This window comes from Nipponia nippon, unplaced genomic scaffold (assembly GCF_047370975.1).
Source record: "Nipponia nippon isolate SJK-2023a ecotype South Korea unplaced genomic scaffold, ASM4737097v1 scaffold_3, whole genome shotgun sequence".
Classification (NCBI taxonomy): domain Eukaryota; kingdom Metazoa; phylum Chordata; class Aves; order Pelecaniformes; family Threskiornithidae; genus Nipponia; species Nipponia nippon.
The window spans coordinates 116,260,584-116,285,757 of record NW_028262347.1 but is presented as its reverse complement, the minus strand read 5'-3'; the positions used below and the strand labels follow the sequence as shown (position 1 = coordinate 116,285,757).

At 39.1% G+C, this 25,174-nt stretch overlaps 1 protein-coding gene across 7 annotated transcripts in view; it reads right to left on the bottom strand.

Annotated features, from left to right (window-relative positions):
• VTI1A (vesicle transport through interaction with t-SNAREs 1A) overlaps nucleotides 1-25,107 on the bottom strand; it is a 284,394-nt gene extending 259,287 nt beyond the window's left edge. For 2 of the 7 annotated variants that reach the window (XM_087768269.1, XM_087768270.1), the window contains exons 1-3: nucleotides 24,581-25,104; nucleotides 16,192-16,250; nucleotides 11,338-11,448 (exon numbers count right to left, since the gene is read on the bottom strand). In XM_087768269.1, the coding sequence (XP_087624395.1) occupies nucleotides 11,338-11,448; nucleotides 16,192-16,250; nucleotides 24,581-24,674 (264 nt within the window). In that variant the 5' untranslated portion in view covers nucleotides 24,675-25,104. Of the gene's footprint in view, nucleotides 1-11,337; nucleotides 11,449-16,191; nucleotides 16,251-24,580 lie in introns of all 7 variants that reach the window. The other 5 variants (XM_087768273.1, XM_087768271.1, XM_009476050.2 and 2 more) reach the window with 5 other exon arrangements.
• Nucleotides 25,108-25,174: the final 67 nt, after the last annotated feature.

Here is a 25,174-nt window from a genome sequence, read left to right as displayed (position 1 = left end):
GCCCAGGTGCCTTCAACTGAAATAAAGATGTAACAGGAGGACAACATGACAGAAGGCAAAGAAAAGACAAAAGGAGCACTAAGGGCTTAAAAAGGCTGGGAAAGAGATTCAGGTTAGCAACCCCTAACTTAATCCTGACCTTTCTGTAACTTTTTACCTTGATTTAGTTGACTGAACTAACTTTGTGGGAAGCTCACACAACTGAACCAGGGACTCTGATTTCTCCTGAAGACTGGGCAGAAAGAAGAAGAAATCACATGGTCACTTAGTGGTATTAATAGCATCAAATTACAAAACAATACAAAAATGCAGTCATTACAAATAAAACCTTTTTTAATAAAAAAAAAATCCTAGAACTATAATTAAGACCCCTTCTTAGCATTATTAGTTTTACTCCCAACCACATTAATCCCAGATTAATAGTTCTCAGTCATTTTTTAACGACGCTAGAAATTATAAAAAATGAAAACCTGCAGTTTCAAAGACAGGTGCTAATAGAACAATCCATAATATTGAAACTAACCTATATTTCTTAAACAAAACAAACAAAAATAATCACAAGAAACACATCTACATAACAACTCTGTTCTTTGCACAGTTCTATTGATTTAATACTCACTACCACAGTGCCAAAGAGCTGTACTCATGGATGAGAAACCCTTTTGTGCCTGGTACTCTACAAAATAGGGATCAAGTGTGTCAGAATTCTTGCGGTTATGTGTCTCAAAATACCAACCATCATTATGGATTTAAGAAGTTACTTTTCAAATTTTGAAATAAGAGAATTTGGTTTGATATTAATGTCACTATTCTCTCTTAAATCAAATATTAAATACCACTCTTTCCCTGGTTGGTGATACGCCCTAGCAAAGCTTACAGTTAGATTTAATAATGGCTCAAAGCCTTCTACTCATGAATCGGTGGAAAGGAAGGTGCTATCTTCGTAATGCAGAGGCATTTTCTAGCTAAGGCCCAAGCCAAGACCCACCAAACACAATACAAGCCTTTCCTTTGACTTGCCAGAATTCACATTTAAGTCTTTAGTGAACAGGTACAAGTCTGCAACTGCAATTCAGTGTCTTCCAAAAGCCTGCCTAACATGTTTCCACGCTGACCAGGAGGGTAAGTTGGCAAACACTACCCTTATTCATTCTAGTCTTACCTTCTCTGAAAATAAAAAAACAAAGTAAGGACATGTCGGAAAGTTGTGGGGATTCAGAAAGTACTTAGTGGGAAACGTGCAGAGCCCACACGCACACTCCTGAATTTCTTTTTCTTATGCACCAGACACCAAATACCTAGTTAGCAAAAACCTTTTTCATTAAACCCATCAGAAATGGTTAAATGTCACTATAGCAGGGAAAATTACTCTGTTCTACTACTGATCCCAGAAGCCACTTGCTATATTCCTTTTCACTAACTGTTCTTTGTATTTCTACTCTAATTTTCATTGATCAGCTCTTTTACGAGTGAAACCTCTGTAGTATTTGCTAAATATTGGAAAAGGCTTATTTTCCTAGCACTTGCACCCCAAAGGCAGTTTATAAAAAGCAGATGAAAAGTAAGGGAGGTGCTGTATTTGATTCACTTATTATAAATGTATACAAGCATCAAATTGTCAAATGTACAACTTATAGATCCTCTAGCCTTTGCAGCGATTTCCTCCCCAACTGAGTAAGAACAGCAAGTTTAAACAGACTTTGTAGCCAGGGGCCACTTTTTTTGTGGTTTCTACAGCAGCTTTAAGGGAAGCTGACTGTACTTGGGACTGACTACTAAATGATAGCAGAATACAAATAAAAAGTTACCAAACAAAAGAACAGAGATATTCACACTTTTTCCATATGCTTAACATAGTAAAGAATATTACAAGACGGAAAAGAAAAAAACCAACAACCATTCTACTACACTTACAGCTGCATTTTTTGCTTTATATTTCTTCCACACCAAGTCTTATGCCAGAAACAAGACAACATCTCCACTGCTGTAAAAGTCTATCTCCTTTTACCTGCGCTAGAGTCAGTTCCATAAAGTTCCTTCTGTGTTTACCACTGGTATGTTAAAAAGAACCGGCTTAGAGGACAAAATGGGAAGGTTTTATCAGAGAGAAAACACGCTAACATTATGTATCTTAGTTATTAAATAGCATTTTTAAATATTTGCAACTTGTAAATATTAAAATGTGAATGTTTAAGAAATTTAATATTTTTCAGGACAAATGAATGTCTACCTACACAAGGAAATAGCACTCTACCTAACACTGAAAACATCTGCATAAATATCTACTTTGTTCTTGGGTTAGAGTTTGGGGCAGGGGCAGCAGCAAAATTCACAATTTTGGTTAAATTCAACTGTAATTTGTAAGAAAAAAAGATGAAATGAGCTGATTGAATGATTTTCCTTAAGAATTCCTGACACTATCGAATTCGTACTAACACATTAGCTCTTCACAAAGACTTTTTAATCCATTATAGTAGATTTCTTGAGAAAAAAGCTAAAACCAGAATTCAACCAAATTGTGTTTCTATTGCACTAAATTTCAGTATTCCACTTTTGGAAACCTGAGATTATAAAAATAAAACTATGCAAAACATGATACTTGGCAACTTCAATTTCTTGTAAAACACGCGAAAGTTAACACATAACATTACTAAAGCAGTGCTACGGAAAGCATCAGAAAGAAAGACAGAATACATCCATCACTGTTTCTTCATTTCACTTATTAACAGATCTAGAATATATTTGCATTTACAGGAATTTTTAACTGGCACAGAAGAATTTTTACTATGCCAATAACATTACCATAAATTTATAGCCTGTCTCCTGCTATTCTATGGCAAAGGTTTTCAGCAAAAAACAAGGTAACTAAAATATTATTTGTACTAGCAGAATATAATGAATGCTACTATTTGTAATGTTTGACAGCTGTTTGACAATCAGACATACAATATTTTCAGTTACGCAAAGAGGTTTTTTTATGCTCTAATATCTGCCTATGATGCAATCGGAATTTCAACAACCATTTAAATATGTAATGATCATATAAAAATTTCCCCTTGAATTCTGATTGAGAAAATATCAAGATGAAGCACAAACCTCTTGAAGTTGGGTGGAAATAGCTACTTTTAACAGCAGTGCTTATATTTCAAGTTGCATTTCATGAAAGCAACAGAATGCAGCAAGCAGGCAAAAAAAGCCATTAACCACTCATTTGCCAAACTATTTTTTGACATGGGACAGTTAATCAGTCACTAATAAAAAGTTCACCATTTACCAGACAGCAACTTCACCATAAAGGAAAGCTATTTTTGCCCATGGCAATTAGTCTCCTCATGTTTCAAACACTAAATTCTATTTTCACATTAATTTTTAAACTATGTGGCTTTAACTTAAAATAAACTGTACATCAAAAGAATGGAAAATAAACAGCCAGGAACACAATTTGACGAATTGGATTTATTTAGTTTATTTAGCTAAACAGGGTCCATTGGATCTCTTTAATAGGCTGACAGTTGCACTGGGCTGGTTAATAAAACATTCAACACAGTATCTTCAGCCAATATAGAAATGCAAATCCCACCAGAAATATTTTATTCATGAAACAGTAATTTCAGTTACTACCAAAGCAAAAAAAAGAAAAAAAGAAACAGGAAAAAAAAAAAGGGGGGGGGGGGGGGAGGGAAAAAAAAAAACCAGGACTTGCTTTGCAAACAAACAGTGCCATCTAGTGTCATTCCTTGAACAAACAAGTCAAGAAATCTGAAAAGGGCTATAATTAATCCTTCCAGTGTCAAACCGGTACCTTCTCCCTGGTTTTTTGCTTTATCAGTAGCACATGTCTCTCCCTATTTTTCAGTCAAACACAAATTAGCCTTGCTCTAGCTGGAAAAAAAAAAAAAAAAAAAAAAAGAGTAATAACACGTTAAGGAACCTGAGAGTGCAGTTCCAGTCTGAAGAGCAAGCATGTTAAAATGATGGGGTTTTTTGCTCAAGCTTGTCTGCTGTTTTTTCTTGAAATCTTTATGTTTCTAACTCATGATAGAAACCAAATCAAACTTCTACTTATGTGAGTGCAGGTGAGCAATATAATGAAGGGAGAATGAGATAGGCTCTGTTCTGCTTTATTCGTCATCGCATCCCACACCTATGTTCCAACCTCAGAACCTTTATTACTGCTGTTATCAAAAGCAGGACAATGACAGCTTGCTTCTTTTTGCATGACAGGTAGGGGAGTATCACTTGACTAAAATAAGAAATCACTGAGAAAGTGGGAAACAGTAAAGCCTTGCTCCTTCTGCCCCTCAAAAAACAGCATTCACCTTCTGTATATGAAGTCACTTCACTTACCAGCTGGCTGTAAGTAATTCTGAGTGGACATTGCTTCTTCCACTATCTGCTTGGAAGACCAGCAGACATTTAATTCTACTACTTCGAGAAGTAGAAGTTTTAACATAAGAACATGGTAAATAGAGAAATGACAGTTCTGTAGCTGGGAAAGGCTGATGAGAGCTGGCATCCAGACATGTCTAAAGACTGCCAGGTGAGAAAGCATGTTTAGTGAAAAAGGCAGAGCTGATGTCATGCTGAATTTCTATTACATGCCTTAAAACATATTTTACAGAAGGATTTCATTCTGCCATAGACCACTTTTTAGCTTCATTTAATACAGAAACATTTTGTGTGTGAAGGGAGAAAGGAAGAGGCATGAATGCTTACGGTGCACTGTATGAGTCAACATGCCTTTCATTCATAGCCCCCAGCCAGACACAAGAATTATCAGACTCGCCAAATCGCTTCCTGAAAGCACCTTTATTTGTAAGCACTCAGCCAAGTCTAGTGCTCCACAAACTGGTTTTTCTTAAAATCATGTGCATTATTTCCACAGTCACTGACTTGCTGAAGGACCAACAAACAGCATGCCACAAAACTCACCAGTCTTACTCCTACGTGCTAACAGATGAGCAACATCACTGGCGAGAGAGACACAGAATTTCCTACGAGTATCAAGGTGAAGTCAGTTGAGAGAAGAATCTCGTTAAGGAATTAATTTTATTGACATTAAAAATTTGCTGCTTGGTTGCCCTTACCCGGCATATTATCTCCTCACACATTGTGTTATGAGATGCATCTTACTGGTCAAACATGGGAGGATTCTTTGTCAGCAATACCTACAGAATAATAAAACCCAGGAGGTAAGGTGTGCTTCACTGGTCTGGCCTCTCAGGAACCTCAGTTAAGACGATCATAACCCTTAGGTTAATTACAAATTAAGCATGTTAACTCCCATCTTTCACACTTTCCTCTAAGGAAAAGCATGTAATCGCTAGTAAATTCCATGGTGAAATAAATTTCCTTCTTTCTCCATACTTCCACATAAAACTATAAAAAAATTCTTAAGATGTAAACAAATTAGAGTAAGTTTTCTAAAGGGGATCCAAGTTATACCACTTCTTAATCTTTCATCAAAAACACAGTTTAGGCCTTGAATGCTAAAAAAAAAAAAACATTCCCCATTTGAAATAGCAGTATTATAAATAAAGTCATTGCAAAACGTCAAATGCCTCCACCTTCTTCCACCACAAACCTGCCAAGGTGGGAACACAAGTAAAAACAAACTGAAGACAATTCGGAATTTTCCTCTATAGAAAAGAAGTTGGCCTAATGTTCAGCAGCAGTCAAGCAGACAAATACCGTATCAGAAGTTATTAGAAAAGGAACACAGGAAAAAAGAACAGTGCCTCTGTATAGAGCAGTTTGAGTATAGTGTGGAGGACTGATTACTTATCTTAAGAAGGCAACAGTATCTACAAAAATGGCACAGTGAAGGAACTTTTCTTCACAAAATGCTTTCTCAAAATTAAGATTGTCAGAGTACATAGCCAGATATTTCAAATTCCTTCTTCTAAAACTTAATCAGTTCAATCTTGTGTGCATTAAAACAAATGCTCCACAGCTCTCTTCAAAAGAGCTGTACTACTCACATAACGAAAACTAATCTGATTTCAAAAGTTTCAAATTTGTCAACAAGATCAGATTTTCACTACAGGCACGCGTGCCTGCCCGTGCAGGGTGCACATGCATACATAACACGTACACATGGTGGGTTCCCTGTTTTTAATAACTTTGTTGGGATACAACTATGAAGATACACACATCTGTCCCCCACACAGTTTCTGATTCTGTAATTATAAAGCAATAATGCTTTGCTTTATAAATCAAAATAATCCAGCAGCAACAGTTAAGTCTCTAAACTTTTAGCTCAAACTGGAAAGCTAGGGAAGACTCTGGCCATAAAGATACAGGCCATTAACTTGTCATTTGACAAATGTTGTTCATTAAGCTTACAGCCATACGAATATTTGCCTGGGTAGGTGACTGAACCTGAAATAAGGGTAGTAATATTTGCAAAAAGCAGCCAGAATATAACAGACACAGCTGTAGCAGTTGTTCAGATGAGCTTCTGGACTCAGGTGGTACTTGAGTCACACAAAAGAGCTAACTTTATCAAATGAAATTCCATTGTTTATCTCCTTAAATGTTTTTAAAGCTTAACAGTAGTTGCCATTTTAACAATTATCTTAAACAGAACCTGTAGGACATATGAAATGTGAATATATATCTTCACTATTGACTGAACTGAAGTTACTGTTAAATGTCAAAAACGTTTAAATGTTTAGTCAAATTTTGTACAATATATCTATCTATAAATCTATGGTTTCTCCCCCTCTTTTTTTCTTGCTTTTAAGTTGAAGGTCAGAATAACCAAAATCAGTACCGAATCACAGAATCATAGGATGCTTTGGGATGGAAGGGACCTTTAAAGGTCATCTAAATCCATCCCCCCTGCAATGGGCAGGGACATCTACAACCAGATCAGGTTGCTCAGAGCCCCATCCAGCCTGGCCTGGAATGTTTCCAAGGATGGGGCATCCACCACCTCTCTGGGCAACCCGTTCCAGTGTTTCACCACCCTCATCTGAGTCTTTAAAAAGGAATGAGTACTGTCTCTTGGATTGATAACAAACGCTACCTGTAAAATTTGCCTCTGTGCTGCCATGACAGAATAGGAACAGTCCCTATGCCTCCTCTTTTATTTGATGGCTCTTTTTCGTGTTGAATATACCCATCCCGCTTTCAGCTCTGATTGTGTAGTACTCATTTTTGTAATAGGAATATTACTGTGTAATATGGTCTTACTGGATTTTTGTATTTCCCCATCTATTTGAATGCCTCATACTTCAGCTGTAAGCTTTTCAGGAAAATGTCCTGCCTTTTTTTTTTTTTTTTTTTTCTTTTTTACAGTGCCTTGACATTGAGCCAGTACATGGAACCTTTGGGGTGAATACTAATGCTAGCAGATAGCCACACATTGCTAAGTTTATATAGTTACAGTTTCACATGAACTGGGACAGATTCACATCAAAGTATTTTTAGAAAACCTGGAAAGCCCTTTACCACTGCATGTCCCCACTATTTAAAGATCACTGGCTATTTTCAGGTAACAGTTAACAAAAAAATGCTTTATTTGAAAAAATAAACAATACCTATAGTCCATGTACTGAAAAGACTACAACAAAATGTAAGGCTTTTTCTGCATTCAGAACTCCCTTCATGCAGGCAGTCACCATGGACATTCTACATCTGAAATAGTCGAAAACAAAATATTTACAAGATTAAACCACATAATGGTGCATTGGCAGGTGCAGGAAAAAAAACCTGCTCATAGGAAGATGTTTTACATTTCAGGAACGCCTTCGTAGGTGGTCCCAAGACCTTAATCAACACAGAAAGCCTAAGTACGTGGTCTGCAACTCCACTTTGGGCCACACGATAGAGCCATTACCACAGTCTGCAACCCAGCAAGCCTGGTCCGTGCAGGAGTCCCAGAGCCACTGCAGGTTTGGGACTACAGCTTTCGAGAGCTAACAGGAATGAAACCCCGCTATAAAAATGCGGTACTGGTATACACTATTGAAAATAAGATCATAAACCCAAGATTTACACCTGCAAGTTCAAAAAGACAACATAAGGTTTAACAAACAGTTTTACTCTGTTTTGACACGTTTATCACACATAGTAAGCAAGCCTGAAACTTAGCCTTTTGAGGTGTATACAGCTTTTTTGCAAATAAGTATCGCTTTATGCTTGCCCTACTGCTGTATTTCTCCCCGGGCACCTGCTCCCCATGGAAGACTGCACAGCACTGAGGCAAGCATCAGAAACCACTGCTGCCTTAAGCTGAGGTGCAATACGTGCTTTGTTAATTTTCCCTATCCGTATGCACAGTGCTATGCTATCTGTTTACCTTTAATGACAAAATTGAGCTATTCTTTTTTTTCATTCCCACTGTTCCTCTCCAAGACGGTGGGCCAAGATGGAGCAAGGTGGCTTTTTCTCCTCGGATATGACTTAATGCAATTAGTCGGTTACCAACTCCCTGTGTGCAATACAGTGCATGGGGTAGATGTCATTGCCTCCACACACACCTCTGGACTGCAGAGCACCGGTAACTAACCACGGGCATGACTCAAGATAACAAGGCTTAGCAATGAGGGGAAATAAATCTCCTATTTGCAACTTGTTCCTATTTGATTAGAAAGTTAGAGACGAACAAGCCATGTTTGAAGTAACTTTTCAAAGACCAGCTCAACTAAGCTCAAATTCATGTATTTCAGAATATACTTCTGGCATAGTAAAGTGTACAGGAAAAAACCACTACATATTCATTAAGATGACACAGTATGTCGTAAATAATATCAAAGTGATGGTCCAGTGTTTTGTCATTTTTACACATATTGCCCAAGATCAAATAAACTCACTAATTAGATATTACATGTCACAAATAAACCCTGATGTTGTCCATCCTTGTGGACAGTCCACATACTTCATGTTTCCGTCTGCTAACTTTTAAGTACGTTGCTATGCCGCTGTTTTCCATAACTGCTTGGGTGAGGGCAAATTTTCAAGATGCTATAAGACATGCAAAGAACCACAAGATCAAATATAAATTGGTGAATATAAAAGAAAACTACCAGTCCCAGTTCTGCGTTCACTTCATGTTTGAAATATAGAACTTATTGAAAAAGACTGAGGTATATATTTTTTGCAAATCTTTTCAGAGATTATTTCTTTAAAATGAAACACACACTTCGAGACGATTGAGAAATGTCCTCTCCTCAGTGCACATGCTGCTTCACACAAGAAGAACGGCCAAGCCAAATACATCGGGATCCAGCTGAGATTCCAACTCCGTTTAGAAAGAACAACACTTAACTTTACAAGCTCACATCTGCATGCCTTTTGGAAGAGCCGAGAACTTTGAGCAGCAAACCTGTAAGTTGATCCTAACCCGAAACTGCCAATATCATTCCCAGTTAAGAATTTCCCTTCACCTATAAAATTCATTTTAAAAGTACTTAGATCGGCTTTCCCTAAAGGCCTGCTAAAGCTCTTACTTTATATGCTTTGCTTACAGCCAAACAGGTCACAACTCATTCAGGACAATATTCAGGCAGAACACTCAAAAGCACTTTCATTTCAGCAAATACTCTCAACTTCCTACCTTCAGCGGCCCTGCAGTTTATCGTGTCAAAATAACATTTCCTTTCCTTCCTCCTCTTCCCTCTTTGAACTCAAAATGGAATCATTTTGTTACATAGTTTCCAACAAGTTGCTATTAACTGGAGACTAATCCAAAAAGATTCTCAAACCCTCACATACAAACTTAGAAAAATGTTAGTACTTAGAAACTGGAATTATGTAGGGAATTTAGTTGTAGCGACACTGTTTTCTATATAACTGAGATTTTTCCAAGCATAGCTGTTGTTTTCTTTCAGTACTTTGCTCCATCCTTCATTCTACCTTCTTTCCTTGATCTTCTGCTGAATGCCATCCTTGGGTTTTGGGCCATTGTTTTTCTCCCATTATTATGATCTGTTTCTTCCTCTTTCTCACATTCTTTTTGCTCCTTCATTCTGAGCACAAACTTACGTTCTTTCAGTCAGGTAACTCCTAGTGCTCTGATGCATTTCTTCCACACGTGCATGTTTCTTTTCTTCCATAGTGTCTGGTTCTGAACTCTTCCCATTCCCTATTGCCTGGGAATATGGAAGTACCAATTCCCCCCTTCTGCCTATACAGAGAAATAGGCCAGCAACAAATATATGCTGAAAGTGAATTCTCCCACATCTGAGAAGATAAACAGCATTCACAACTGGTCCAGAAATTGCTCTCTCTTGGAAGCCAGTGTTTAGCCAGTAGGGCCATATGCACTTCCTACAGCAGAACAGCATGAGATCATCTCAAAATTTCGATGCAAGTCTTTTTATCCTAACATTCCTCAAACTTTACAAAATTGCAACCATCTTCTAACTAATACATTTTTGTGCGAATTCTCTACTTGGCAGAAGCACAGAGAAGTGACAGTCAGCTGTATTTGCTGGCTGCAGGTATAAACATTGACTCCCCTCCCCTGAAGGAATAAACTGCTGCCAGCAACCCGAGAAAATTCACAGTTCTCCAGTGAATAGAAAATACTGCCAACAGTTATTTCTTTCTCCCTACCCTGGAGGAATTGAGCTGCTGCCAATTAACACAGCATTTTCGTACACTTTGCAATCCCTTTGAACTTTTTCAGGATTTTAAAGGAAACAGTTTTGTCTCTATGTAAATCTATTCAGTGTAAATTCTAGTCACAAAAAAGGACTGATAACTGTAGCAGAAGCCCCTAGACAAGGGAATCTTGTTAGTTTGCATCCATTACTTGAAAAATTTAGTATTTATAACCGATTTATACAAAAGCCAGGAAGAATCTAAGTGCAATGGAAAAGAAATCACAGAGACTGGGAAATGAAGTGCACGAGATAAACTGCATTCAAAAATTCCATGGATAGGAGATTATATTGCTTTTCATGTTACTGCCCACATTACTAGAAACTGTCTTAAATGAACCATTATTTTCCACTCAGACAATACTTATGTTATAATTTACGTATTAATTCTGATGTTCTGCCAGTCATTCCTTGAGAAACAGGATTAAAAGCTGACTATTTTTCCTACAGCATGAACACTCACAATGTTTAATGGCACAGAAACAATTCAGATCCAGGGCAAAGGGACGGAAGGCTAGCAACTTGAATACTGGTACAAGACTGCTACAAAAAAAAAAAAGTTCTCTTCCTCAGTTCGGTTTTCATCTGTCCATAAATACAGCAAGATACACACAGAATTAATCTCTTGCACTAGTAGAAGTACCCTCTTAGTTGCCTGAATAACTGCATTATTATACTTCAAAAATTCTCATAGATGCCTTCTTTATGTAGTATATTAAAAACTCACAAAATCAGCTTCAAGTTTTCCCATTTCTTGTTTGTAGCTTCTCATTCGACTGCTGTACATTCCTCGGCTTTGAGGTGGGATCTCTCGAACTTCAAGTTCCATCTGCTCAAGCTAGCGAGTAGAAATAAAGAAGAGACATGGAAATCAAAAGGGTAATTAAAGCAAGGATGAATTTACCTAAATTGTTCACAAATACTAAGAAATATTCCTTCTTTATCAAGAAAATGTTGTTTATTCTGCAATATATAAACAATTTATCAAAATCTTTACACAGCCTTAAATCAATAAACAAGTGACAAAATTAATATTATTAACACTTAGAAGGAATGATTCTAGCCAAACATTTCTGGATTTCAATTCCAAATGTGATGAATACATTTTATTACAAGAAAATAGTAAAACTGAGGTTAAATAACTTCCTGCAAATGAGCATAGTTCAGAAGAAAGCCTACCTCCACCTAGCTGTGTGGTTTTGGAAACCCTTGGCTGAAAAAGGTATTTTATTTGTTTTTATACACTCATGCACACAAGTATGTGTACATATATACATGTATCTGTGTATAGACATGTGTGTGCGTACATATATACATGTTTAAAGTTTTACCTACCACCAGCCTCTATGTTTAATAAAATAATTCTTGTTCTTTTAAATACTGCTTACACAGCAGAATTACAAAGCCTGAACTGACTGCCTAAATCTGCATCCCAAATCTGTATATAGGTATAGTAAATAGCTGAATGTCAGGGTTTAATGACAATACTGTTCAAGAAATTGTATACAATCGAATGCATTAAAACATCAGAGACAGAATATCTCTTCCAAAAGCTTTTTCTATTTATTCTTGCCATGTAGAATACTAAGCGGCCTGAAATGCAAGAATATGGCACAGAGGTACCGAAAATCAAAAGGAGTTATAAACCAGGGTTGAGCTGCCTGCTAACTACCTGCCCACTGGGTCATCGAGCCTCCACTACATGGTGCTGTCTGTTCAGGAATTCTATTTTGCACAGCTGAAGAATCCCTTACTTGCCTTTTAAAATCTTTCCAACTTACCCTAAAAAGATAAAAGAATACCTCTCCTTGGTTGCTGTAGGCACCTGAAACAATATTTACTCCCCTCCTACTGATCTCAATTGAGCAACATAGCATTGGAACAGAAATGCCTTTCAATTAGGGTCACAAGCTACTGGTTACAGGTCTTCACAAGAGACAGCTACAGTTTATTCCTACGTAATCACTTGCTTACACTTTGAAATTTCATCCTCATATCGTAAGAAAAGTATTTGAATTTAATCAATGGAATTACCAGATACTCAGAAGTCATTCTGCCTGATCTATTCTGATTATACAAAATTATATTCAATAATAAACTGTAAAGCAGACTGTAATTAAATAGTCAGTAATGAACTGAAACATACAAAGCAATTCCTAATTCTACCCAGTTCTTTGACTCAGGTTTAACTTTCCAAAGGGGTATTATAAATTAAACCGATAGCTGGAGTTAATGGCTTATTTCTTATCAATTTCATCTCAATATATTTGATCTCAAATGTTCTATAAACATAGAAAACATTCCTCATATATATAAAATTATATATGCAAGGTCAGGATACTTTAAAGAAGTCTCAATTCTTATCTAGTATAGAAAAATAATCATCTACTCTTATCTATTCTAAATATCATCTATTCTATCTATTCTTATCTATTATAGAAAAATAATCATGTCCCAGTGAATACACAATTTGCAGCAAGGATCAGACCACAGTCCGTCAAATCCAAAATGTTCATTCTAAACAGTCAGTATCAGAGAGTGTAAGGTCCAAGGAACAATGATGAAGCACGCATATTTAGGCTGACCAACATTTAGTATCTTTTTTTTTGTCATCATGAGATTAAACAGGCACATTTTGTGGCTGGGCTGATAAATTTCCATGCAAATTCATGCAGAAGACAATGGTCCAAGCAGGTGTGAATGCAAATGCAACCTAATTTTCATGCATCTTCACTTTCAGGCCTCATACTATTGCTCATAAAATCATATTTTTCATACACAAGCAAGAATAGAGCTAAATTCAACTAAAAGCTAAAAATAACCTGTCACTTAAATCTCAAAACATCTGTAGAAGCTCAAGTTTTCTTCAGAAAACCTAAAAGCTCAAACTTGCCACCACTGTGGTGAAGCTGAGCATTTTGGCACCTAACTCTTGCTCAATTTCATAAATCAGGCCCCATCCTTAAGGCTCCTCAGGTGTTTAACCTGGTAGGTTTGCTCCTAACACCACCCAGTACACTCCCAGCACTGAATACAGCATAAAGGAGTGCAGCCACTGGTATTTCCATTAAAAAATACAACAAAATAAGGTAGCACTGATGATGATGTCCATTGAGACTCCAAAATAAGTCTCCCCCTCCTGCAGGAACCTTTCCACATGGAAATTGCTCTGGAGAGTTGCTAGCATTTTATGAAAATTGTAAGCTTTGCTATTTTATTCTGATTCTAAAGTCCTGGAACTAAAAAAGAGATCTATATTAAAAAAAAACAAGTGTCTAACTAAGAAAAACCTCGCATTTACCACACTGTATTTACAGGCGTTATTAAAAAGTCCACTTTGTCTAGATAAGAATAACCTATCATTTGCAACACAACAATTGTGTGATGTGTCCCTCATAAAACATAAAGGCAATTAACACAGAGACAGTTTTTTCTTCTTAAAAGCAAAATTTCACTCAAAAATTCTAATTCCATCTCTTCTAGCACGTTAGATTTTACACTTAAAGAATTTCCCTAAGGTTATCACAACATTCACCTTTCTTAAAAACCTGGTAAAAATAACATTCACATACTCCACAAGGGATATAGAATGATAGGATTTCTCTCCAGAGACCTCTTACTCAACAGCTCTGGCTTGAAAAGGCAGCCTGGGAGTCTGAAAAGTTTTGGTGTCAGTTCTGCACATAGATCAAATCAATTACACCAGAGATTTTACCCAAACAAAGCAGACAGTGTTTTAAAACAATCAATGGTTAGTCAATGTAAATAAATTATCTCTACAATAATATTTATAATACATGAGAGGGTTATTTCCTAGCCAAGAAGGAAATAAAACAAAACCAGCTAAACCCAGCTTTTACTACTCAAGACAATGAAGCAAACAAATGTATGAAAACTACCAGTAGCAAGGAATTGGGTTTATTTTGATTTTCTACTGTAGGCTTTAGTTTAAAAGAGGATCTTTTTAATCAGTTCTGTTATTAGCAGGTTTGTTCGAATTGATTTTTAAACCCAAGCCTTGACATTAATCACAACCATGTTAGGTAATTGCTTAAAGCCAATAATTGAATTAAGCACCTGTCTAGCAGCATTAGCAACATGATCTAAAACAAAAGCGTGAAAGAAAAGCCAGTACATTAAATGAAGATCATCAGTAGGACAGAAGTACAGATACAGGATTTACTTTTTAATCTTATAATAAATACAAATTTAGATGATCTTTTTCTGACATAAGGAGAGAAGTAATGAGCCATTAACTCAATTTCTGCCGTTTCCAATCTTACTTTGAGTAGAAAACCAAATCTGAATTATTTTTCATCAGACCACCCGTGCTACAATTTCCCTGTACTGCTATGCTCTTTTTCCATGTCAAGTTGTAGCGAAAAGGAAATGAAAAACATTTCTGGATTTTTAGCTGTTTGAATATGAAAGTGCCCAAAGGGCCTTAACATATCTTCAAAACATCCTCATGAGATGGGTCAGTAATTTTACCATGTTTCTCACCGAGAATACCAAATCAGAGAGGTTAGGCACCTTGTCATCCTCACAGAGTAAAGCTGCAGTGGAGCTATCCCAAGATCCAGCTTTCCTGGATGCTATTCCAATGCTCTGGTCTGCAACAGTAATTCGATTCTCAAACCAAAAGCACGAGGTATATCAACAAACACTCTAGAGACCTTTTTCTTCCTATGCCACTTTAAAAAGTGAATTTCAATATTCCTATTTAGTTAGTAACCAAATCATTGATTCAAGTTGCCCAATTATAAGAACCTGCAGGCTAGGAGAACTAATTTCCTTTCCCTATCCTAACAGTCAGATTACATTTCTGACACTAGATTAACCAAACTCATTCGCAAGCAATAAACAAAAGCAACTTAAGGCAAGGAACTACTGGCTATGTGGGAAAAAGTCAATCTGAACTGTCACCAACACCTTTGCTCAGTTAGTCCACATCTACAAAACTTTACTTTTATACTCCATCCAGATGGAGGACATGACAGGCTGTAATGGGAACAAACTACCAAAAAAGTCACAGTTGCTCAACATATATTGCTTTCTTCTGTCAGTGCAGACCACTAACTAACGCTTGGTTAACATATATACTCTTCTCGGATCAGTAACCCACACCACCATTGCCCCCTTGACCTCAAACAACTAAATATCTTTATGCCTCACTTGCTAAAAGAGAAAAAAAGATCGACTGCTCTACAACACAATCAGAGAGATTAAATCAAGTAGATCATGGGTCCTACAAGAAAAAAACCAAACAGTCCAGGTGTGCAAATATTTAATTCAATTCCTAAAGTAAAAGACCTAATCCACAACTAAAAGCCTGTAGCAGCCTGTAATAGCTTACAGCAATAATGCAAACCTTAAATCACTTAATACAAGACTAACAAAAGATACACTCCTCTGGGGTATTTCATATCATCAAATAAGAACGATTTAAAAAATATTATTTCATTTTCTGATATATTATTGTTAAGTATTTTTAGGGCATCACGTGTGTTAAATGTAACCACTAATGATCCTATTATTTTCCCTAGGAATTTGCAGTTAACATATGAAAAGCCAAACGTACCAGTTCCCTTGCTTCTTCGAGCTGTTTCTCAACATTTGCAACCATCTGCTTCTTGTCATCTGAAACAGAATTGTGAAAATACCAATATAATTGTGCTCTTTCCGTGAAAGAAAAATATACCATTTCAAAAGTTTATATGTATCAGTTAAAACTGACTCAAGGGATTTATTCTGTGTGACATCATCATGCACTGTGATACCCACATTAGTAATTTAAAAAAAAAAAAAAAGGAGGTTGGAGAATCCTTGAAGTCTTCTGCTTTGTTATGCAGCATTTGCTAGTTAGGAAAGCAGTTACAGCTGCTCCAGGTGTAGGAGTTATGCCTCAGTAGGCGCTTGCTGGGCACGCACAAATGCATGAGAAGGCACATACTTACACCAAATGGAAAAAAAATTATGGTTTAAGAACAAAGGCTTATCCTATTTATTTGCAAAATATGAAACGCACAAAACCAAACATGCCACTTATAACGAATCCAGATACTGAAGAAAAATGAGGCTTCTATTCCCCTGCTCCTATGCTGGGTCTAGAACCCTGTTTCTTCTGCTTCAACAGGAACAAAATGAAATGCCATGGGAACTACAAGAAAACCACTGTCTTCTAGTAGCAGTAAAAATGTAAACTAGTAATAAAAGATGAAAATTTTAAAAAATTAAAATCAGTTATAAGCTATATGTAGCAATCATCATCTGCCAGGTTCTCCAACATGTCTATATCCCAGCTTGTCATGGTTTAACCCCAGCTGGTGACTGAGCACCACACAGCCGCTCACTCAATTGCCCCCCAGTGGGATGGGGGAGAGAATTGGAAGAGTGAAAGTGAGAACACTTGTGGGTTGAGATAAGAACAGTTTAATAATCAAAATAAAATAAAATAGTAGTAGTAATAATAATAATAATAATGATATACAAAGCAAATGATGCACGATGCAATTGTTCACCACCTGCTGACCAATGCGCAGCCTGTCCCCGAGAAGCGGCCCCACAGCCAGCTTTCTCCTCGTTTATATACCGAGTATGACATGATATGGTATGGAATAGCCCTTTGGCCAGCTTGGGTCAGCTGTCCTGCCTGTGCCGCCTCCCAGCTTCTTGTGCATCTCCAGCCTTCTCAGTCGGTAGAGCATAAGAAGCTGAAAAGTCCTTGCCTAGTGAAACCACTACTTAGCAACAACTAAAACATCAGTGTGTTATTAACATTGTTCTCATACTCAATCCAAAACACAACACTATGCCAGCTACTAGGAAGAAAATTAACTCTATCCCAGTCTAAACCAGGACACAGCTACAGAGAGCATGTCTGACTTTTGACCTCCCTCTAACCATCCATTCTCAGGCAGAGAGTCCAATATGAACTGAGATTCAGTGTCACATCTGTCAAATATTCTAATTGCTTGACCACTTGGTTTGTTACAGCGTGAAAGGGGACTTTCTGAGGAGTATTCAGTCACTGGATAATAAAAAGTCCCCACACTGCTTAACTACTGTGGGCATTTAGGGGCTGCAATACCGCCATTTGCACCACCTCATGCCCGCATCTTCCATCCTTCTGACTGTAAATCCACACATTGTCTCAATGAAGTTAACAACAAAACTCTAAGCATACAATCCTTTACGCCACTGTTCGTTTGAAACCAAGAGCATCAGGAGACATCTGTGCTGGTGGCTTGCCTGATGAAGCAGATAAAAAGTGAATTGCACAAAAGTATCTCCAGTCATTGCTCCCCAGAGGTCATGATGGATAAGTCTACCCTGGCACAAGAGACTTTATTGTGTATCTTTAGACTTCATGGTTCACTTTTTCTAGCCTGAATTCCTTTGCTTCTCTTTGATCTCTTTGTATCCTAGAATTGACACATTAAAGACCAAAAGGGACTATCTGATGATCTCCTTTGATCCTCTGCATGCCACAAGTCACTGAATTTCAAGAGGGACCCCCTTTATTAAATATATATAATTTAGCTTCTCACAGGCTGAAATGCTTTATTTTTGAAGAAACTTAGTGCCATAGGCAGGAATTGGGGGATGCTGAGGTAGCAACCAAAAACAGAATTGCTGCCATATAAAGTAAAACGTGCCCTTAAAACAACCTTCCTTAAAAGCAACAGAACCACTTCTGAAAGGACTATATCGCTACAGTTCTTGGTGAAGCATCCCCAGCATAAGCAAATGATGTTTCAGCTGAGCCTTCCCACTGCTGTTCCACGGCACCCTGCATTACATTTGAATGGGCCTATATACCTCTCTTACAATTACCAAAGATACTCTACACTCTCATTTAAGGACACGTGAACATCATGATCTGTCCTTCTTCAGTTATATACATTGGAGCTCTGCCTGCACAGAGGATCAGGTTCAGGATCATCTTTCCACCTTTAAGATAACACAGAGACCTTTGCAAATAACCAGCTATGCAAGGACTAGAAAAGCTGTCTTCTGAGGATTCAACAGTATGTTTGGAAAAACATAGCTAGAATAAAATCTTGAAGAACACCGAAGCCCTCCGAGTAAAGGGAACTCTGCCAGTGACACAAGGGAGAAGTTAGATCTCACCTCTAAATCCTCCCAAACAGAGTTTCCCTTCTTATCCTTGAAAGAGGCCCAGAATTTCAAGTAATCCTCTCTACAAAGCTAAAGCCATGGAAAAACAGCATCTTTCTTGCAAATCTGGAATTCACACTGCCACGTCTGGTGGATTCTACTACAGCAGAAGATGTAGGAAATGCTCATTTCTGTGCAGCACTTTTAGTTCTCTGCTAGCAATGTCTTTCTTTAATTCCCCACCAGGTTCTCATGATGGCACCCAAGCCAGAAAATGTAATGGCTCGTGGTTTATCTTCCTAGCATAACTAAACCCGAAAGAAAAGAGAATCTGCCACTTGTTTGCCCGCACATTTCAATTCTCCCTACCCAGCATACCTCTGTTCTCTCCTTCATTTAGAAGTGGGCAAAGTGATGATGGACAAAAGGAAAAACAATGTAAGATATAAAACACACAATACCGTTTTATTGAGCTGAAATAAAATTAAAAATACAGCAGCAGAAAATAAACGTACTATAGCAATTTCACTGTTTCCCTGAGTTTTACTGGATTACAGTTTCCATACACATTAAGGAAGATATAAAGTCAGGGTTTTGGGGAAGATATTTCATGGTGTACAAATTCTGTGTGTACTTGTGATTACAAGAACTACCTAGCATTCCACTGACCAGTAAGATCTTACCTACCCACAGAGATATTAAGGTATGGACCTTTGGTAGGAAAAACTCATTAGTACACAAGGAGGTTTGGCTGAAACTGCTCCCATAAAATTGAGGAGGTATTCAAATGACCTTCAGTGGTTTAGTTAATTAACCCAACTCCAGAGTTGCATTTTAACATCATCCCAGATTTATCAATACATAATCACCCAGCTGGTGACCAGAGCAACTGGTGGGAGTGAGGCCTACTGACAACAGGCCTTTGTTGTTCCTTCAAATACAGATGTGTGAGCAGGCACATGGCAACATCCCAGCACTGCAGCTTTGGAGCAATATCGTCATGGATTTCCAGGAAAGGAGCTGAACTTATTGCAACTGCTGATCCTCTCAGGCACACAATACCATGTAGTCCCCAGAGCAAGAAAGGGTGGCAGGATCCAGCAGTGTCACTTTGGTAAGGAAAAGCAAGCTTACCAAAGCAGAAGTATCACCCACATGGTTTCGCTTTCCTCTCTTCCTCTAGCCACATCCATGTAAAATCCTGGTGGGAGTACTTTCCCTGGAGCCACTTGCCTGCAGGACTGCAAATACCTCTAGACCTGCTGTTGATATCAGCAACAGAAGCATTAACTACATCAGAAAGCACTTGCTGGAAGAGTTTTCAGATCATTTACTTTCGGTTTTACTGCCATGGTTAACCTAAGGAAACAACTTATTTCACAGAAATTTTCAGAATCCCCATAGAAAGGAGGTCACAATATCCACAGGATGACTTGCTCAGAGGCTGTAGATGAGGTCAGAGGGAGTTATGCAGAGTAAGAGAAGCTTGCCGCTAATCTAGTAGATCAGGACAAACAAGTTATGATCCAATTAAAGATCCTCATATTACTAACTGTATTACTCCACTGTGTCTCAGTAGTTTTCAATCTGCCTACTTGATCATTTCCTTAAGTACACTTCCATCACATGAGATAATGAAAAGGGGTTTTTATAATTCTTTTTCTTAATTCTGAATTGATAATACCCTTTAAAGAAAATAAAAAACAATGCTCCATCAAATATATCTAAATCTAGAATAGAATTTTTGTGTCCACATTGCCAGACAGAATGTCGTAAAGAAAATATTGCATACAGCTTGTATAATTTAACTGGTCAAATTGACAAAATATGGATAAATATAAAGACTGGAAACAAAAGTGCTTTTTTCCTCTGGGTAAGGATTACAAATAAAGAAATCCATTCTGTGTTTGTACACAAGGTTGCATCACTTTCTTAAAAGAAACAAGCTTTTACTACATTTTCCTCAGTTCTTTCAGCTTTGCCCTTGCATTAGCCACTGTTTTGTCCCCCAAAATACAGCAGTTACAGGAAGGCAGAAATCTGCCTACAAGTGTAGCAAGATAACACAGCACTGGTTTGATCTCACAATCAATGAAGAGATTAAAAAAGCGTGAACCAAGACTGAGTAGTCCCATCACTTGTGGAATTGCTTCTTTTTATTAGTACATGCTGAGGAAAAGACTGAGTAACAGAGGGCTTCAGTTCATAGACCACTTGCAGATTTTGCTACACTGACTGAGGTGGTTTACATGTTCACCAGTGCCAGGAGTTACCGTCCAACAGCAGAGACAAATGGAACAATACACACGCTTCTCTCTTTGGGTTACAAAACTGGGTTCAAGAGGCACACCACAATGAGCCAGACCAGAAATGGAGACAGTAAACTCCAGTACAGGGATACAACAGAAGATTAAAGGTGGGACCTTCTTCAGCTAAATCCATTAGAAACTGAAGTACAGTGCTTTGATTGCCCAGTAGAAAATGCAGGTATCGAGTATCAGAAGAATGACAGCACTCGATTCTAAAACCATCACAACCCAGAGGCTACTGTGCTGGGAAAAGGCTAAGTATCACCATTTGTGCTGATAAAACTCTCTTTCAGATCAAGCAATCAAAATTTATATAATTTTTTTGTCAAATCACATGACAGATATTTCTCTGAAGCACCAAGGAATGTTAATAAAACACATCAGCCAATGATCTTCATTCTTCAAAGACCTGCAGCAGCATCACAGAAAATCTATTTAAATGCCATTTCTCTAGAACACTTTCTTTAATTCTCCAGATGATGTTTGCCTCAACAGAAGACATTTCTTCCCAAGACGTTCTATTGTCCCTGTTGCTTATTGTTTCTGTAGTATCAGAGTGCTTTTGTTACATTTCTTGCTGAACTATTTATGCATTTGTGACAACAGCATTGTTTGTTGAGCCATCATCCTCCTAGAACACAACACAGCATCAAGTCCTGACAACACGAAACGCAGGAATGTTGCAAAAACAATTAACCAGTATTTCTCCAATCCAACTGAACGTGAAGCTTAGAGCAGGTCCGTCTTGGGCAGCAGAAGGAAATAAACCAGTCACTAGACTTCAGGAGATCTCTCTGTATTATGTAGAAGTAGCACAAGTCCTTACACCTTTCATCCTGCTTCTTCCAGCGTGGAGGAAGAAGGCCATCAGCAATCTCTCTCAAATCACTGCTGCTGAAAACTGCCACCTCACGTCCATCTCTCCTCACGTCCCCCTCCCACCTCATAATCCTCTTTTTGAGGCTCTCCCAGCCATCTCCACAAGAACTAACTGGAACTTCTGGTGATGAAGAAGCAAAGATCTTGCAAATATTCCTATTAAGAAACAAGGGAAAAATGTATATTTAAAATATTTCTGATCAAAGTGTTCAGCACAGTCAGAGATTTATTTTTTTTCCAGGTGGTCAAATGCCCCTATTAGCTAAGACTGCAATTTGTTTTCAAGTCATACATGAATTTTTTGCTGATGGAAGACAGAACAGCCCTGAAAACTGAAGCAATGCACTCACTCATAAATGTACAGTGCAAGAAGTAGCTATAATGCAAGACAGCCCAAAGCATGTATGCCCAGCTTCAAATCCTAACATGGAAAGGCCATCTCTTGAAAAAGAAAAAAAAAAATAACCATTGTCTTATCTCGAGGCCATTTAGCCCAGTATCACACTACTGGTCCTGCAGGAAACATGCATTCTTTCTCCTCTGAGAGGACAGCAAATTCTAAAAAAACCTTCTAATGGCCACATAAAAGAATCATGATTTCAAAGTCTGCTGCTTCTAGGCTATGTCACTGTTTAAGACAATACTCTTTAAACATCTCATATTTAAGCTTCAAAGTCTCCCTAAATGAATAAGGGAGACTGATTCAAGGAGAGGATTATGGAAATCCATTACTACTAAGCAGAATATTCTTCCTACTATTGAACAGACACTGATGACTTCCACAATCTATACAACTAGGAAATTAAATCTCTATTCTTTTTCCATAAATCAGTGAAGCACTACTGATTTTCAGAAGCAGAGCCAATAGTGTATTGATGATGTCTCCCTGTTCCTACAAGAGGTCCTTAAATTTACTCTGTTTAGAAGTGAACAACCCTTTGTGAGGCAGTGGGAAATAACTGCCTTGATTAGGTACTTTACATTACTGAAGAATTCACTGCATCCCCTCAGCAAATTGTTCCAGTGGCCATTTACAGGTTAAATATCATTTCTGAGCAGACTAGATTACACCAGTTCTAAATGTCAATCACAGGAACTCTTTGGATCTCTCCCTTCTTCGTTTTGTAAGTCTCCATTACAAGACAGAAAAAGCTTTCTACCTCTTAAGTACCTGCAGACTGTGACTGAATTATCTCCCCGTGTAAGCTCAACAGCAAAATAGCTTTGTTAAGCTGATGAAAAGGCATAGTTTCCTGTCCTTTAATCATGCCTGTGATTGGTCACTGAGCTCCAATTTATCAGAAGTTCTAACTTGCTAAGATTAGAATTGGACATAACCTTCCAGAATCAAACAGATTTTTACTCAAAATCCTCCTATTTATTCATTTCAGATTTATTTTGGACCTCTGAATTAACGTTGCACTGAGATCATATGTTTTAGTTGACCACCTACCTCAAATCCTGTTTAGAGTCACTACTTCATCACTTCATGATGCATTTCCCACTCTAAAAGTAGGATGTTATTCTTTGGTGCTGGATGCATGATATTTTTTCCTTTAGTCATGTGGAAAAGTATACCATTAGTGTGTGTTTATTCCCTCCTTATATGATATCCACTCCTACAATTTAAGTATCCTAAAGCTTTAGGAAATGCTCATAGGAAGCAGAAGCAGAAATATTTAATGACCTCGAAACAGAAGAGGCATTAAGCTGAGCTACAAGAGGGACAGACAAGAAGTCCACTAGCTTCGGCTTCCCTCTGTCTCGTACTAGGAGTCCTATATTAGGGCACTGATTTGTAGGAACTAGAAGATTGAGCTGGACTGGTTAAAGAGATTATAATTTTCAGCTTTCTACCCTAACACTCTTATAGACGTTATTGTGTCTACTGCAGGGATATATCATGAATCAGATCATGAATGCTGCAGGCTACTGACAAACACATTAACGTAAATGAACACTGATTTCTTTGAATCTGCTCCTACATAAGAGTCACCACAATCAATTAACTAAATCAAATGTTTTAACAGCAGGCAGCAAAAATACAGATTCGGATTAAATCATGCACAAATTCTGTCTCTGCCACGTGAAAAAGACTTGATTTCCATTACTGATGTTGTGGCACGATCACAGTAAAAAGCATTCAGCAGCAATGCTGGTATAGGAAACATCCACCCAGCTCTGACCCCTGCTCTGACCCCTGCTCTGCTCAGCCCTTCAGCTGCGCTGCCCTAACTTTGCGCAGCCCCGCAGCAAGTCGGAAGGGAGGGCCTGACCCTCGCTGCTGACCAGCAAACAATATTCTGTCAGGTTACTCTTAACACATTTCATAAGACAACTCGCTGCTCGAACAGATGGGCAGCCGGGGCAGGCAAGTGAATCCTGACTCTGCTGCGTAAGGAGCAAGAAAACACATTCGGGTGGTGGGACACAGAGGCAGACCGCGCTAAAACCACGCTAACACCCCCGCCACCGCCCCAAGCGCTTGCTGCTGGGAAGCCGGACAGGCTCTCACAGACGAGCAGGACGGGCCTGCGGTGCGCAGCGAGAGCCGTCAGGGCGGAGAGCAGCGCCGGTGAGAACCCAGCACGCCGGGCGACGACGGCCTCTCCGCGGCGCCAGGCGAGCAGCCCCCCCCCGCCCCCCGCCGCCGCTGCTCACCTCCTACCAGCTTGGGCACCTTCCCGATCCTGCCCGTGATCTCGGCCGTCAGCACCGAGAAGTCCTGCTCGTAGCTCTCGAAATCGGAGGACATGGCGGCGGTGCTGGGGAGGCGGCGGCCCCGCTGCGCTCCGCGGAGACGCCGCGCTCAGCCGGGCGCCCTCAGCCGCTCCGCACCCAGGCGCTTCCGCGTTCTGCTAGCCGCAAAGGCGTCCCTCCGCCTCCGGGCGCCTCGCCACAGGTTCCGGCGAAACTCTCCGCCCCCGCTCAGGTGCTTTAACCAGCACGGCCCAGCTCCCCGCTGCCGCCCCTTGGCGGTCTCCGCTTGGCAGCTCGAACTGCAGCCCCAGGCCCCGAGGCGGCGGCCCGCTCGTGCCCTGCAAGCCGGGACCCCGCAGCCCCCCTCGCTGCGCCTTGTAGCCCCGCTCCTTCAGCGGAGCCGGGACGGAGGGACGAGGCTGCGGCGCTGTTTCCCGGCGGGACCCTATTGCTAACGGACTGCCGGGGGGCGGCGGCTGAGCCGGAGGCGCCGGGCGGAGGCGAGCGCGGGCTCCGCTCCCCGCCTCCCCGGGCCGGCGGGGCGGGGCCGAGGCC